Source organism: Micropterus dolomieu, linkage group LG05 (genome assembly GCF_021292245.1).
Source record: "Micropterus dolomieu isolate WLL.071019.BEF.003 ecotype Adirondacks linkage group LG05, ASM2129224v1, whole genome shotgun sequence".
NCBI classification, from domain to species: Eukaryota; Metazoa; Chordata; class Actinopteri; order Centrarchiformes; family Centrarchidae; genus Micropterus; species Micropterus dolomieu.
Window position 1 is genome coordinate 12,709,880 of NC_060154.1, and position 17,101 is coordinate 12,726,980.

Here is a 17,101-nt window from a genome sequence, read left to right on the forward strand (position 1 = left end):
CTCAGTGTGAAGTCTCCATAGCAACAGGGTTAGATCAGGATGTTGATTCATCATGCCAATAATGTTTATTTGCTGGTTATGGGGTCAAACTTAGATACAACGTTTTCTCCCTGACCACAGCTGCACAGAAACAATCTGAGGAAACTGACATGCAATTAATTTTCTTGTGAAATTTCACCGTTTGATCGTTCCTTCGGAAATTAATTCTCCATTCTCCTATAGTTTCCACTCAATCACCACAAACAAATCTGATCACGCAACATTATAAGTATTACAGTATAGGTATTATAATATATAATACTATAAGTATAATATATAATATAAGTATTATAATATTTGGCAATTAAAGCCTCCCGTTAATGAATTTTAGCTATTATCATGCCAACAGCGGTGCATCATCTGTGCTTTAATTTGTAATGCTAGAATAATATTTTCAGATCCTAAGCCCACCTCCACATCTCTCCCTCATTCTCTGTGTGCACTACAGGTGGAGGAGAGTGTCAGCGATACAGAATGTGTGTAGGCGACTGAGTGGGCGGTAACTTGGATCTTCACATGTGGGAATCCGTCACATGGCCGAAAAAGACAGAAAGATGAGTGGGCAAAATGGTGACAGAAAGAGAGAAAGTCATTTTGGCAACGTAGTGAAAATGTCAGTAAATGTGCTCGGTTATAACATGTGTCAGACAAGACACGAGCAGCATCTAACTCTGCTGCTGACTGACCTACTAAAGCTCCCTCAGACATCCACTGAAATTGCTTATCCTGAAAATTCTTATACCTCCTGCAAACTGCTGAATTAAGCAAAATGCTTAACTTAAAATGCAATGAAGCAGCATTTGATGACATTGCTGGTGCTCTTATCCAGAGCAGCTTACAGTTGGAACTGCAAGTAGGTGCTCAGTCTTTTGCTCTGTTTCTGCTTCAGGAGTAAAAACAGTGCTGTTTTTCCTTTAGGGAAACGTATCATGCCATCAAACAACCCTCTATAACTATAACTATCCCAGAAGAAATGCTTTATTCTTGTTTCTGCTCTTCTTGCAGACTCTCCACACCCTGAGAGCTCAGCCTGGCCCTGGACAGCCTCTGGCCACAGCAGTTTCTAAATAATAGATGATCTCCCATCTGAGCTGTCATTCCATCATGCAGCAGGTAATTCACAGGAACTGTGTGCAATTGTAGTATTCTGAGTATTCTCCTCTTTTGTTCTCTGTATCTCGACATCATTGCAAGTGAGGGAAACCTCAGAGATTGTCAAAGTTTAAATCGAGGCTTGAATTTAATTGAATAAGTGTGTCAATATTAAGCAGTGCTTTATCTTTTTTGCTTTCCTAAAGCTCATTAAAATTGATTTACATGACCAACAAATCTATCTAACATCAGTTAGGTTACTACCATTAAACTTTCAGCATTTATCTGATCAAGATGCTGTAGATCCTGTGCTATAGGTGATCCGAGTGAAAATACATTTAATGTGCTGCTTTGTAAATAGCAAGGATTCGGCAGTAAAGAAAAGCAGGGGAAGAAGGAAGATAAAATGGCAAGGTAATTGAGGAGGAAAGCACAATGGCAAGGAAGTTGACTGAAAATGCGACAAGGAAGGGGGAATAGGAATGATGGTGGTGAATGTGAATGAAAAGGGACAGAAGAAGGAAGGTGTTTTGGGCAATGTTAAAGGAGATAGACAAAACCTGCTCAGTCATGGACACAACACACACACACACACACACAAACACACACACTCTGGTAAACTATTCAATCATGAACTATGCTGCGTCAAAATCAAGTATAAAATACATTCTGGACTACATAATAAAATACTTAACACGAAAAAAATAAGCTTTTAAAAATTCGTAATCCTTCAAACCAGATAGTAACACACGAGAATCCCTCAGGTTCATGGAACACGCTGTGGTACTGTGTTAACAAGCCAAAAAGCACGGCAAAAATCACACATGGACACACACACACACGGACAAAATTACCAAAGTACACCTCCGTACAACATGGAATTCCACTTAGTTCAGCTTTAAATGACATTATCTAAATTCCATTTTGTGAGCAGTAACAAAATGCTTGAAATGTAAACCCCAACAAAACTTAAATAACTTTTGAATTAGCATAGAAGGGAAATTAAAGCCAGCACGGCTCTACAAACAAACTGCAGGCAAACTGTGTGCTAATCGTGTCTCAATTGCAATTTACTGAAGCAATAAAGCCTCCTATTGAGATCGCCACCAAATAATGAGGATCCCTCATTCTCACTCAATAGGATGCCTGCAAAGTCATCTGTGTAGTGAGCTCCAACACGGTCATATATAGATGAGCTATAAAGACGGTGAGAGATGACAGATACATGCAGGGCAGTGGATGCCTTGAGGTCTAAGTCAGCTTGTATTTCTGTTTTTTTGTCGTTTAAATCCCCAGGCACTTCCTTTTATTGTAGCTTGCTACTCCAGAATGTCCTCTTTTGTAGTTAACTCAAGTTTAAAGAGTGTGCTGCATGGAATGATGGAATGAGGAAATAGATTATGAAATATGCCTCAGGGAAGGAAAGTCACTATAGCTGTATGATACAGGACTGTTGTCAAATTCCACTGGTGGGAATACTCAAAACAGAGAGTTGGATGAGTTCCTTGATTTCATGAAAACTATGACATAATTATAATTTGATGCTCACAAGGCAGAAAGTCAAATGTTTTTTGTGTTCAATCCAAACTACAATCTTTGTCAGCACCCCTGAGATAAAAATATAAAATAAAAATCTATCATACCATTTGCAGAGGCCTCTTTCTAAGGTCCCTCTCGGTGACCAGTCTCTCCTGGTCGGTGATGTAGAGTCCACGCTGAGCCAGCGCCTGAATGACAGCATCGTGGCCCAGCAGGGGCTTAGCGGCGTCACTCTTCAGGATGAGGCTGCCGGCCCTGCAGTAAAGGTCTGCAGACAGCAGGAGGCTGGCCACAGGAGGCTTCAGGTGCTCCTGCTCATACTGGTCTGTGTAGAAGGGCTCCTTTAAATCTGCCGGGATGCTGTCTGTATGATGCAGGGGAGAAAGTGGGATTTTGGGTAAGTGTGATCAAAGAGATAAAGAGATTGCACTTCAGATATTAACATGATGGCAACCAAGACCACCACAGTAGCATATTTCTAATTTCCTACATCAACAAATCAATGAGGAGTGCAAGATAAAGACGATAACGGGATAAAAATACTCTAAGTGACAAAAAATAAATAAAACAGATGCACGAGGAAGATAGGCGCAGGGAAAACAGAGTAAGTTTTTTCCATCCATGATCTCAAATATGGAAAACAGAACAACTTTGTTGTGCCTTTCCCTCCATCTCTCACAAGGAATGATGATTTGAACTCTGCAGCAAAACTACGGAATAAAAAAGTTTTAACAAAACTTGAGATGAGCTGCTGTACAGTGCTGTCAGCTTTATTCCAAATCTGTAACGGAGTACGGCTTTATTGTTGAGTTTCCCGCTCAGTGCACATATTCTCTGCTGTTACTTTTCTTTGGCAAGTCTGCTTCATTTTTCATTGCCATGCTTTGACAATATCTTGACATGGGTAAGTGTGGAGGGACCTCAGCGTTGCTATAGCAACTGCAGGAAGAGTGGAACCTGATCGATTCAACTAGTCTGTATCTCTGCAGCCTCCAGCTCCCTGGGAACACCCCTCTCACCACCTGCCTCATCAAAGAGAGAGCCCGCATGTGTGTGGGCACACACACACACACACACACACACACACACACACGCGGGCCAACTCAAGCAAGTCCAAGGCAGGGGGATAGTCTGCAATTCAAAAACCTTGCATTTTTTCATTGCTTTTGTTTTGTACCTTCCTTGCCGGTGTTTGCTGAGCTGGGAAGCATTTTTATAAACAAGAGAAAGTGCGGCTTTTGTAAAGAGAGTATCGGTGCGAGCCATGCCAATGCATGTGCTTCTTTTCCCACAACAGATTAAACAACACAATCATAATTAATTGGTTTTAAATGAGATGCTGCTATTGTATGACAGCATTAAAATACATCTGCACACACTCCAGATGCAGAGCTCATCACTGTGTCAGCAGCAGGAGAATAGATGTAAATTTTGATAACTGCCTGCGTGTATGCAGAGAAAAATATGGCATGGTGGTGTGGTCACAGCTTTAGACGGCCATCCCCCAACACACACACACACACATACACACACACAGTCAATGAATCACCTGCTTAGACTGACCACTATCAGCAAGGCCATCTACAGATGCACTCTGTGCTATTATGGAGCAGAAATGCAGACAGCAGCAGTAGCAACTAGCTAGGTTATATGCTTTGTTATTGATCTCAACAAAGAAATTTATCTTTTCTCGAGCCCTCCCCCTTCATCCTACACAGGGAGGTCAGAGGTCAGGATGCGCTAAAGAGCATCTTGCTCAGGTAACAAATTACACACACACACACACACATATATCTATCATGTTACTCATATCATTCCACGGTCATCAATGCAGAGACAAATTCTGCAATTCACATTTGATCAAACACTTTATAGTGTGTATATCTCTAGTTGTTCTTTAAATAGTTATAATAGTTAAATTCTTATTAACCATCCTCATCTAATATTTAATTACTTTTGTAGTATTTTAGCTTTATTAATGCATCGGAAGTGTGGGAAACCTTGCTTCACATTCAATATTCCAGAATTCAACTGTTGACAACAGAGCAGAACCACTGCTCTTAGGAGCTTAATGCACTGAATAAGGGCATCTGTTAAGTACTTGTTAAGCGAATGAGGAAAAAGAATTACACTTCCACCCCAACATTTTACACAGTATTCAAACAGGACAAGTTCTGGGCACAATGAATCTTCTCTGAGCTTTGCTTATGAACCAGAGTTGTATCGTACATTAAACACTGGCATCCCGTTTGTGCTGTCTTACAGCATTTGATGGTATTCTCTAACAGCAGATGATCTGCTGCATAGGCTACATCTTACATCCACTAGATTGCATATTCTTGATGCACTTCTGCAATGGTGTAATGAGGCAGATACATGTGAAGTATTCAGAGCGGCGTAGGCAGGGATCTGGAGATGAGCCCGCTCTCTTTCTTGCACTCTCCCTCCCTCCCTCTCTCTGGAGGGTTGTATTTTTGGAATCAGCCCATTTCTATCAGTCCTCATTGAAAATACACAGAGGATCTGCAAGGAATTTCATGTTTGCCGGGCTATTACAACACAGTGAAAGAAATGTGCTCTGCTCTGTGGCGGAATACCATTTTGTGTGCACTGTTCAGACAGAATGAGCTGTACTGGTTATTTTCAGATGTGTTTAAGCCAATATGAACATTAAGCAAATTGTATTGCAATGACTAAAATAACAGGGATCACATTGAACATAACACAGAAGAAGAATCTAGTAGACAGATTGTCTTGGGTTTATCTTAGGCCTTGCACTTTGTATTTATGAGGAGAGATTCTGTCTGTTACTGAGTTGCTGAGACTGCTGAGTGTGTTTGCACTAATACTACCAACCTGAAAGGCAAAGTATCCCTTATTCATCATTTCACTTTGTGCATCATCTCCCTCATTTTAAATTTATTTAGGTGGCCCAACTTAACTTATGTTTTTGTGGTTGTTTTTAATTATGTTTTGTCTGTACTTCTTCCTTTCAAAAGGTCTGCAATTCAAATTCAAATTAGCTTTTTTGGCATGAATGTACAGCAACAATATTGCCAAAGCTATATATAAATTATGAACCACAGATTGGAAAAATCACTCTCCTAATCAGATATCAGCTTGTGAATGAATGTATTCAATGTAATGCTCTTTTCCCACCCACAGGGCATTCGCCACAGGAGCCAAGCATCTTAATAATATTCTCTACCTGTGGGAAGGTTTTTGAATTAAGTGATTCTGTTCCTGAGGTAAGTCTGGTCTGTCAAACAAATTCGGATATCAAAAGAAGACGAATAAGCTGTCAAATGATTCAGGCACAAATAATGAATATTTCAAAGCTCCCACTTAACACTTTCTAAACCCAGTGTGAAGTGTGAGCTGCCTTAGCTACAAAACCCTGAGCTGAGATTTTCTAAAAATATTAAGGTAAATGACAAACATTTAGTTAATGTAATGGCAAAACTGATATTAAATTGGTGTGGGTGACATGCCTCAGGATCTGAGTGATGTGTGACATGGGAAATAAAAGCAAAACTGGGACACAGTCAGTGTTGGGAAACTCAATCCACAGTTTGAACATGGCGCCAGCTGCCTTGGAGTGACACATACATATTCTCTTTGAGCTACTACAGATGCCATGAGAGCATATATTGAGATTTTCAAGAATTCTGTATTTCATTGTGCTTAATGTGAGGTTAAGCGCAATAGGAAGGCATATTTTACATAAAATTTGTAATTACTAACAGAAGTAGCAGAAATGCGTCAGTGATAAGATTCTTATTTGAAAAAACTTTTTACTGTATGTAAGATGCACAAAAGTGTGTGTTTGATTAATTCAGCTTATTTAAGTTTAAGCATACAACCTGGTAGAAGTAGCTTGAATTTATGATTACGGTTATCATTTGCAAGAAATGTGGGTCACATTTTCTTCTTTTTGGCCATGTATTCCAATTATAGCCCTAGGAATATGTATGTTAGAAGCGTGATGACAATCATACATGTTAATGGTCCAGAAAGGAAGTGATCTTGTTCAATGATTGCACCTTATCAGCCCTGGGGCATAGCATAAGTGTGGGAATGTCAAGCAGGGTATTTGCCTAGAGTTTTAAGAGCCTGTCCGATAAATGAACTGCACACTCATTGTACTCCCAGTTCCCACTCATTTTTTGTGCATTTTCATCTACTTATGGGTGAAAAAAAGATTCCATAACCACATGACAGACATCCCTACTGAGCATATTTCTACTGACAGCAAAGAATCCTCATTCTCAAGTGTATTACATTGTGACCTATTACCTCTTCACCAGACACTTAAGTTGAATCTCTGCTATTTGCATTGTCAAAAACTGACTTACAGTAAATGTGTGTGGCAGTTATAAGCCCTGGTGTTATAACAGGGGTTGTGAGAGAGATGTTGGTGGAAGGAGACAAGTTACTGTTACTGTAAATCCATGTTGTTGTAATTCCTACTGATGAACAACAGAGGGGGATAAAAGTTTTACATTACACAAAACACCAGCATGGGTAGCTTAAATCTATCAATTCTGTGCAATAAATGTGATTCAAATGAATACCGATGAAAATAAAAATAAAAGTTGGTTTGTGGACATCTAAAATTATTAAATTTGGTCATTTAAAAAAGAGCACATCCATCCATCAAACTGATACAATACTGTGTACATTTTGCATGTTAAACACAAAAAGGCTGTGTGTGAATGTACAATAAAACTTCATAAAAGCATTAGTTTTAATGCTTTAATGCTTTAATGATCAGAATGTAACACATGAATTCTGAGTGATTTTTCAGCAGCAGTTCTCACAAAAAAAGCCAGAACAACTAGATGTGGTGGTAAGAACAGGATATTTCATCTCAAGTAAGCAACCATCGCACAGTGAATCAATTTTGAACCCCAGAATAATCTTGTACGAGGTGGGCCTCTGAGCCACTGTGCTACAGCCCTCCCATCTCTCTATGTGTTATCCATACAAGCCGGACAATCAGACTGAAATGCCATTTTGTTTTCACTGCACTGCTTGGAAATGTGGGTGGCCATTCAGAGGCACAGGCCCAGGCTATATCCATACATTCCCTTAGGTAACATTTCTTCTCTCTCTAAGATGTCAGATCTGGATTAAGTTTAAAAATCCATTAAACATATAAATGCGTTCGCGTTTTACAACTACTAAAAACAAAATGCATTCCCTATGTGAACCCACTTCTGACTACTTTTTCATTGCAAAACAGATGTTACCCTTTGATATGATATTCTGAGGTAAATCCAGAATATTATATCATATGAGAATCAAGAACTGAGGCAAGATACATATGGAGAAGGTCCATGAGGAACAGCATGGACTAATATTTCTGAAAGTAGTTACTTTCTATTTTATGATTGTGACTACAGCCAACAAACCTTTTCATTTACCCCATATTTCTGTTAACAAGTGCACCCATCGTGTGAATGAGCTTATACCCTGCTTAAAATTTAGAAAACATCTCCCATGTCATGCCTCTCTTTCTAAAGGTGGGTCATCATTTGGGACACCTTTATACCTCCATGTTTCTACACTGAATACTCCCTTTCAGTTAAATAGGGCAACATATTGACTGGTCGCTGGTATCCAGCACAGGAAATTGATTTTATCTGTGTTGATGGGATCATATTTATTGTCTTTCCAATAGGCAATTAATTTAAGATGGTCCGCATTGGGCAGCAACAGAGCACAATGGTGTGAACCAAATAGGTTTTACTCTGATGAAAATCACTGTAATATTTCTACAGAGAAGCAGAGAATAGTGCTCCTGGTAATCAATGATGAGTTCATTGTGAACATCTCTAGTCTATGATGTCTCTACCGTATAAAACAGACATTTGTCTAGGTGTCATTGCCTTTTAAAAATGTAGGCTACTACAGGCATTAGGCTATGTTGCATCTGGTTCTGTGGTAAGTGATCAAAATGCTGAACAACATGCATTTTATAAACAAAAATATTATAAATATACGAGGTAACGTTACAGTAATACACCTACCTGTCCCGTATGCTTTGGCTACCAGCCATGTGAGGCTGCAACAGATTTTGGCTCGGGGGAAGTCATAGTGCTCAAAAGACTTTATTGCTGGAGCAACGAAGGTCTTCTTAACATCCCTGACGTCCTGAACTTCACCCATATTTCTCCCTGAATCGTGTTCTTGAACCCTATGAAGCAACACAACGCGAAAGCATCCCACTACTGGAATTTCGTGGGAAAACAATAAAGGGTTGTAAAATAACGAGATGCGGCGTCTTTCCAGAGACTATTCACGGGTACTGTCAGTCATAAAATGTTGGGCTGGCTGCGGTATATCGTCTTATATAGTCTCGTTGACACAATGAGTCGCTAGTCTTGGTGCTTTTCATCCATTCTGCTGTCTACCAGTTGAAATGAGCTTCGTCGGACCAAGCTGGGAAGGTTCCCTTGGATTTCAGAGGAAAAACTGCTCTTGAGCTGTAGTGAAGACAGAAATATATCCATTCTTTCTGTTCTTTGGAAGCAGAAGACTTCTCCCTTCCATGTCCATGTATTCATGTATGGATAATGGATATGTTTAGCATTCCCTTCTCTATTCAATCTCTTGGTGCGGTTTTCCTGCCGCACTGTGCCTCTCCGAGCCCTGCACCTTTGTTTCGCAATGCGCATGCGCGGATGGCACATTCAAATGCTGTCGGTAATGTTAACACTTTTGTTTGAAGGTACGTTGTTTGGCCCTGTATTGTATATCCCTGTTACATGATGGTACATATAGGCCTACTTGTGACATATTTACCTCACGTAGGCCTATACCACATGAATGCACTGCACAGCTTGGTTTTAATGTTTGAGTTTTCGATGTGCATTTGAATGCATGAAAAAGGGGCAGCCTGCATGCATTTAGCGAGAAAACAAAAAGCTGTCTTTTAATTAGCTACATTTATCCAGCCAAAGACCAGACAACGTAACTTCACCAATTCCAACAGTTTAATTGCCTTGTAGGCTGCTCTGTTCAGATATCCAGCCACACCCAAACCCACAATAAAAATCACTGTAATTTATTTAAAGCTAAAAGGTGTTATACAATCTATGGTACCGCAACGTTACCGACCTGTAACGTTACTTATTCCAATAGTTTAATTAGCCTACCCTGTAGGCTGCCCCGTTCAGTTCTCCAGCCACACCCAAACCCACAACGTAAAACAATGTAACATAGTAATTTCTAAGGCTAAAATGTAATCTTTGTTTCTCTCTTATTTTTTTTTCAGATTCAGTGATCACACTTGGCATGGCAGAAAACCGCTGCTCTACGAACCACATTTCCCGACGTGGAAAGCAACATTACGTCATTAGCATGCGTCGGCGATTGTTGTGAACTGTTGGAAGAATACGCGAGAAGGTATGTGGGATGATATTACTTTATGTGAAACATGCATCTAAGATAACGTTACTTCTCGGCATTTACGAGTAATTTATGTCCGAACTCTGGTTTGAAAAGAGATGTACACTAAAATGCAAAAGCAAAAATTGTAATTTCGCTGTACGAAAATGGTGTGGTCTAACGTTACAGAAAGAATACGTAAAGTTAGTTATTTCCTAAAGGCTCAACCTCGAGTTTCCACCATCAGGATAAGTTGCTATTATCATTAAAACGATGACCCCTAAATCCTTGACATCAATTAAATGTTTAAATTTGTTTTTCTTATGTTCACAGGTTAAACAGTCCACAAAAATGTTTATGCCTAGAGCCCTGAAAGTGAAGAGACCTGCACAAGGTTCAGGGCAAGTTTTGAATAAGAAAAGCAAGGTCGCTCAGGAGGAGAGAAAAGATGAAGTTAGTTCAGAGACACCTGTTCAGAAAGAGGATACATGTGAAGACACCAAAACACAGGAGGAGACAATACAAGCAGGCGCAGACTCTGCGGGTTTGACAGAGAGCTCAGTGAGTGAAGAAGGACATAAGTCTGTCCCAAGTGATACGGAGGAGGAGGAGGAGGAAGAGGAGGAACCTGTCAAGTCATTCAAAAAGAGCCAGAGATGGCCAGAGCCAGGCGAGCCTGTCTGTGTGATGTGTGGTCGCTATGGGGAGTACATTTGTGACAGCACCGACAATGATGTTTGCAGTCTTGAGTGCAAAGCCAAACATTTAGCCCAAATGGGGATGGGGACTGGGGTGGATGTGTTTAACCGGAAGGACAAAAATGGAGATGAAAGGACTCCACCTCAACAGCCAGCAGTTGACACTGGTGGAGTGGGGGAAAGTGAGGCAGGCTATTCCTACAGGGAAGATCGGTTCATATCAGGCTTAACAGAGGAGCAGGTGCAGCGGATTAAACAGGAGCTGGGCATTGAAACCCAGGGGAGCAATGTCAGGAGACCCATCCTTGAGTTTGAACACTGTGGCTTTCCTGCCACGCTGAGTGGCAACCTGAAAAAGGCTGGCTATGAGGCACCCACACCGGTCCAGATGCAGATGGTGCCTGTTGGTCTCAGCGGCAGGGATGTGATTGCCAGTGCAGACACAGGCTCAGGGAAGACTGTAGCCTTCTTGCTTCCAGTGGTAGTGAGGGCACTGGAGGTACAGTAACGTGGCTAACTTAGGATTAATTCATTTTAGTGTATTTAAATTCACACCATGAAACTGCTTACAGTATTCACACCCAGAGAAAGATCATTTTAATATAAACCTCCATAGGAACTGTAATGTATAGGAAATGTGATCTAGTGGGGGAAAAAAATACAAACACCAGCAACCTGAAGTCCTCCTTTTTTATATTAAAAGCCTGATTTCTCCTTCACACATCTGCTGATTGTAAAGGTAAAGGTGTGTGTGACACAATATATAAGGTACAGTATATGTTGGTCATCACCTAACCTTAAGCCAGTTTGAATTAATGTATTTATACAACTTGTAAAAGAGGTAGACAGTATAAATAAAAGAAGAGCTGTTTTTATCAATAAAACACCTGGAGATGAGTTTTAATGCTTAGCGTTTCATAAAGTGCTTTTCGTTGCACGGCACACTTCTGTCCTGTTGCTGGACAATTACAGGAGGACAGATTTGTGAAAAGGGTCAGGCTTTAGCACCATTTGAGCCTCAAAATAATGTTAAACAGCAGCAGTGAATAAGGAGAGACATTTTATCTGTGTCGATGACCTCATGTTTTTGGCGGAAAGGTTAAATTAAACTTTAAACTAAGGGAAACATCCATTGGAGCACATGTTCTACCTATATTGAGAGCTGTGTTGTAAGTTAACCAATGTTCTTACAATGTCAAGCTTTTTTTGTCCTCTTCATCTTTTAGTCTGTTCTTGAGCAAAAACAAAAGGAGCCTACAAAATTTACTTGCATGTTAAACAGGTAAACTCAACAGAAAAGATTAAGACTTGCTTTTGCCCTGCTGAGGTAATGAACAAAGAAGCTGCCCTGTAGCTGGCCATGATCTCCCTGTGCCCTTGTTCTCAAGGGGAACAACTTTAATATAACAAAAATATATTCTTTGTAGTATTTAACTATTCACATCTATTAACATCTCTAGAAGACATAAACTCTATAACATTGCTTCATCTAATGGCTTTCTGGCCTTGCATATGTACTGAGATGTTTTCATGTGTTTTTAGAAAGCCACACACGGTGTGGGTAGCCCGGTGGCTCTCATCCTGACCCCCACCAGGGAGCTGGCCATTCAGATAGAGAGACAGGCCAAGGAGCTGGTGATGGGCCTCCCCAACATGAGAACCGCGTTGCTGGTGGGCGGCATGCCACTTCCCCCACAACTCCACCGCCTGAAAAGCAGCATTAAAGTACAGTCTCTGTTTTTACATTTCCTCCTCCCCCAGTCAAAACATTGTTCTTTTTAGTCTTCTACTTTATACATCATGTTCTTCTGTTAATCCTCTTTAGATAATCATTGCCACCCCTGGGCGACTCATTGAGATCTTGAAGCAGAAGGCAGTGCAGCTGGACAAGGTGAAGGTTGTGGTGGTTGATGAGGTATGAAAAACACAACTGCAAAGCACGTAAAGGGATTCCAACAATGAAAAAACTTGGATTTTGAGAACCAAAAGGGCTTGAAGGGTTGAATAAATGCATTATAAGTCCCTGAACTTGAATTTTTTGGATCAAATCAAAATGTAGCTAACAAAGAAAGTTATGTTTCAGCACTTTAAAGTTCTCTGCATCCAGGGATTAATGCTTAACATCCACCAGAAAACCTTCTGATGAGCAATGGGGATTTCATGATAGCTAGTTTTGATGAAATTCATGCCTAAACCATGCTGTAAAATTGAGGATTTCACCAAACAATGTAATAATAGTAGTTGATAATGTACGTGTGTTCAAGTATTCAATAACCTGCTGTGTAATGTGTAGTAATCATACAGTGTTGAAATGGAGAAAGTCCTTAAACCCTACAGTATGTATTTGTGGTGCATCCTGTAGGTCGACACTATGTTGAAGATGGGCTTCCAGCAGCAAGTGCTGGAGCTTTTGGAGCAAGTCCCAGAAGAACACCAGACTCTGCTGGCGTCGGCCACCATCCCAGCGGGGACGGAGGAGCTGGCTGGCCGGTTGGTTCGCGACCCTGTCCGCATTGCCATCGGAGAGAAGAACCAACCCTGCGCAAACGTGAGGCAGATCCTGCTATGGATAGAGGAACCCTCCAAGAAGAAGAAGCTGTTTGAGATTCTCAATGTAAGTTGGAGGTTTTGATCTTTAACAGTGACAGAGAGGTTTGTTTAAAGAGCATAGACTTGCTGACTCCTTTTGGTCAGCAAGTGTGGTTCTCACAAGATTTAAAGATTTTGGGTGGAGTATAAGTTCACTCCCACTGCTATTATAGGAATTCTTAACATGGTCAGCAGTTTTTTTTAAGTTTTTGTTTAAGACCAGGTCTAATTGTACTCTGGACAACCACAAAGCGCTTTGGCAGGAACAAACACAGAAAGCGAGTTAATATCTCAGTTTTAGATTATAGTGGATATACGCACTGGTACCAGCTTGGTATTTTGTTAACTGGCTGTTTAAAGGTGGTCATTCCTTAAGCACCAAGGACCAGTCTTCCCACTACACCATATTTAGACAGCCATTGCTGTAGCCCAGGCCCCCGTCTGGAGGAAATGGGTGGGCCCTGAGCCATGGCTCCACTCCAGGAATCCCAGCAATGGCTTGCACCATTTATACAAGGCAGGGCAGGAAGGATCTGCTTTAGTTAACCCGGTGAAGAAGTGTTGTAAGACCATTGTGTGAGTATCTACTTCTCTTTATAGAAGGTGGTTGTGATGACAGATCTTTTTTTAAGCTAAGTTATTCATGACTGCTGTTATTTAATGCAGCTCAGAGTATAAGGATACTGTCTCTGAACAGGGAAAAGTGATGGGTCTTGCAGGAGTACTGTGGAATTTGACAGCTTTTACAGTGGGATTTGGATGGGACACCTAAGAAAACCAAAACTTTGGAGTGGACATGACTCGGAAATCACCTGAAACAGTCCTTTCATATGTTGCAGCTCTTGCAGCATTGCCCATGAAAATTTGCTCCAACTAAAGTCATCAGAAAATCATAGCATGTTCTCACAAATTGGAGCTAGAACAATAGACATGGAGGTGGCAAAAGCACATATCACTTTACCTATACTGCTGCTCTAGTCAGAAACATAACAACAATTTGGAATTGAGAATAAAAGTAGAGACGTAAACAGCCTACTTTCAGAAATATTTATTTAGGCCATGTAAAGCTGTCCTCGGCCTGTCCAGGGACGGATGGTAACAAATGAACTGGGACCAGGAGGGTGACATTTTCACTCATCAGTTAGAGCACACATTGGCGCTTAACCTCAGCTTCTGTTGCATCTACTGGTAGACACTTTTTAGTTGCAAATATAGCCAAATAGGTGAATGTGACCTTTTTTAAGCATGTCAGCCTTAACGTGTGTCGCTGGCTGGAGAATCATGACTGCAATCTGCTGGAGGACTTTTTGTTCTTGTTTTACTTTAACTGCAGTTTGATAACAATAATTATTCGAAGTTTAAAACTCAAATAGTCTACTTGCATAGTAGCTCAGTCTGTATATAGAGATACTGAAATATCTGTATGAAAAAATTTAGAAATGTTCTCACCTTGATCCTATGTTTCCCTTGTGGCTTTTTCAGGACAGTAAGCTGTATCAGCCTCCAGTGGTGGTGTTTGTAGACTGTAAACTGGGGGCTGATCTGCTGTGCGAGGCGGTCGCCAAGGTGACAGACCTCAAAACTGTGGCGATCCACTCTGACAAGAACCAGTGGGAACGCAACCGCATCCTCAGGGTGAGTCCAGTGGCAGCCAGAACATACACAGTCAAGAGAATACATAGCAGGTCTCCCATGTTTGGTGTCCAAGAGACCACACACACACACCCACACCCACACCCACACACACACACACACACCAAGAGCTGAGACTTAACTGTTATTGTCAGTATAATGGATTTAGAAGCATGCTGTCAAAACCTACCAAAAAGCCAAAAGAGAAGAAGCATAATGATCAAGATTTAATTTGGATGGATTTGTAAGTCTTGGTTTTCCTCTTAATCTCAGAGAATCTTTGAATTTAGATGGAACAAAAAAGGTTTACTGCATGGAAGTATTGCATATATGTTGTCTTTTTTGGTTCCAACATGTCATTGAAGCTATTTATACATTTATTTATACTACATTTCTGGGGTTTAATTGTTTATAAAGACAGACCAACCGTTACATGAGCAGGGTTCAGCAGCATAAATATTGTTTTCCTAAATACACTGATGTTTACGTCACATTTCACCCACCTAGTTCCACAAAATCAAGTTGCATATTGGTGAAAATTAGGTCATTCACAACATTAGCTGTCCAGGTACGGTTCTGACAGTTCTAAACATGTCTGACTGTAATATTTGCTCTGTTATGTCCTCAGGGTCTTCTGGATGGAGACTTTGAAGTGGTGATCAGTACAGGTGTGCTAGGCAGAGGGCTGGACCTAGTCAACGTCAGATTGGTGGTTAACTTTGACATGCCAAACACAATGGATGAATATGTCCATCAGGTTAGTAATACCCAGAGTAGAAAAGCGGTGAATTTCAACTTCAGAGTGTATGTGTGTCTTTTTGGTTTGTTTGTTTTTTAAACTTTGTTGGCACTTTCCAAAAATGAAGCTTCATTAATTATTATGTTAAATGAGCAATAGTTAGTTATGGTAATCCCATTTTGCAACCTCAAGTAAATATCTGATACTTTGTCAATCACAGCCCCTTTAGGGAATTCACTGTATACAAATAGTTAGTTTTAAAGAAGGCAAATGATTATATTTTCCCCTTTGTTTCTTCCCATCCAGGTGGGCAGGGCGGGGCGGCTGGGACACAGAGGAACAGCCATCACCTTTCTCAACAACAACAACAAGCGGCTGTTCTTGGAGGTGGTGAACCGGGTCAAACCCACAGGGTCCATCCTGCCCCCTCAGCTCCTCAACTCACCCCACCTCCATGAGCAGCAGAGGAGGGAAAGACAGAAAGCCAAGGTGGAAGCTGATGATGTTCTAGTCACTAAAACCAATCTGCTGGACATCATCAGGAAACACGACCGTCGCAAAAAGTAGCATGTTCTCCCAAACATTGCCCGTAATGGTGTTGTCTATTTATTAAGTTAATGTTTAGTTTGTATATTGTTTTATTGAAACATTAAATGCACTTTTTATGTATCCTGAATAAATGTGTTTTATTAATGTAAGGCCATTCATTCAAATAGATAAATTATCCTCTTGAATCTACAGACTTCAACCCAGGTCCTGAGGGACAGTCTTTCTTGCCACTGCTGTGGTGTACTTGTGGTGTCATTACTGAAGACTGAAGTCCAGTAAAAATAATACTGCTTTAAATTCTATTATTGACTTGATTGAAGTTTTTGCAGGTTTTAAGCAGGTCTTAATATCAAAAGATTTCAACTCTGTGGTTCTAGGTCAGGCCTAATATTGATACCCCAAAAGTAACTTGAAGCCAATCATCCTACCTCATGTGCTGTAGTTGACCATGATCTTTAGGTTCAAGATCAGCTTTGCCCCTTGGGGGTAGTTTAAAGAAGTTTCATCACATACTGTATAAAGTCAAACCCACCTGTGATGCTATTATTTTTTCCAACTCAAGACCAATATTGAGCATAACAGTTAATTCTTCCCAAAAAAACATAACCTAAAGGTCCACTTACTGTCTTTCTCTGCAACTGCATCAGCCTCCTCAACTGATGCCATATTTTGTGGCACAATTTGGATACAACCTTAGAGCTGGTTATAGTATGTAAGATAACCTTGATTATACTGCCACCTGGCGTCCCTCTCAGATATCTACATGTCCAGTCCATGCTATGACGTAACCATTCCCGAGAATTCAGCCAATCGGCTATCACTGGGGAAGACC

At 40.6% G+C, this 17,101-nt stretch overlaps 2 protein-coding genes across 8 annotated transcripts in view; one reads left to right on the plus strand and one right to left on the minus strand.

Annotated features, from left to right (window-relative positions):
• Positions 1-9,353, minus strand: part of camsap2a (calmodulin regulated spectrin-associated protein family, member 2a) — a 50,800-nt gene extending 41,447 nt beyond the window's left edge. For all 7 annotated transcript variants that reach the window (XM_046050643.1, XM_046050644.1, XM_046050640.1 and 4 more), the window contains exons 1-2: positions 8,703-9,353; positions 2,775-3,034 (exon numbers count right to left, since the gene is read on the minus strand). In XM_046050643.1, the coding sequence (XP_045906599.1) occupies positions 2,775-3,034; positions 8,703-8,841 (399 nt within the window). In that variant the 5' untranslated portion in view covers positions 8,842-9,353. The remainder of the gene's footprint in view (positions 1-2,774; positions 3,035-8,702) is intronic.
• ddx59 (DEAD (Asp-Glu-Ala-Asp) box polypeptide 59) lies at positions 9,256-16,389 on the plus strand. Its single transcript, XM_046050656.1, has 9 exons — positions 9,256-9,403; positions 9,950-10,080; positions 10,396-11,259; positions 12,303-12,485; positions 12,586-12,675; positions 13,123-13,374; positions 14,832-14,984; positions 15,610-15,738; positions 16,027-16,389. The coding sequence occupies exons 3-9, from the start codon at positions 10,414-10,416 to the stop codon at positions 16,285-16,287; spliced, it is 1,914 nt and encodes a 637-aa protein (XP_045906612.1). The 5' UTR covers positions 9,256-9,403; positions 9,950-10,080; positions 10,396-10,413; the 3' UTR covers positions 16,288-16,389.
• The last annotated feature ends 712 nt before the right edge of the window (positions 16,390-17,101 follow it).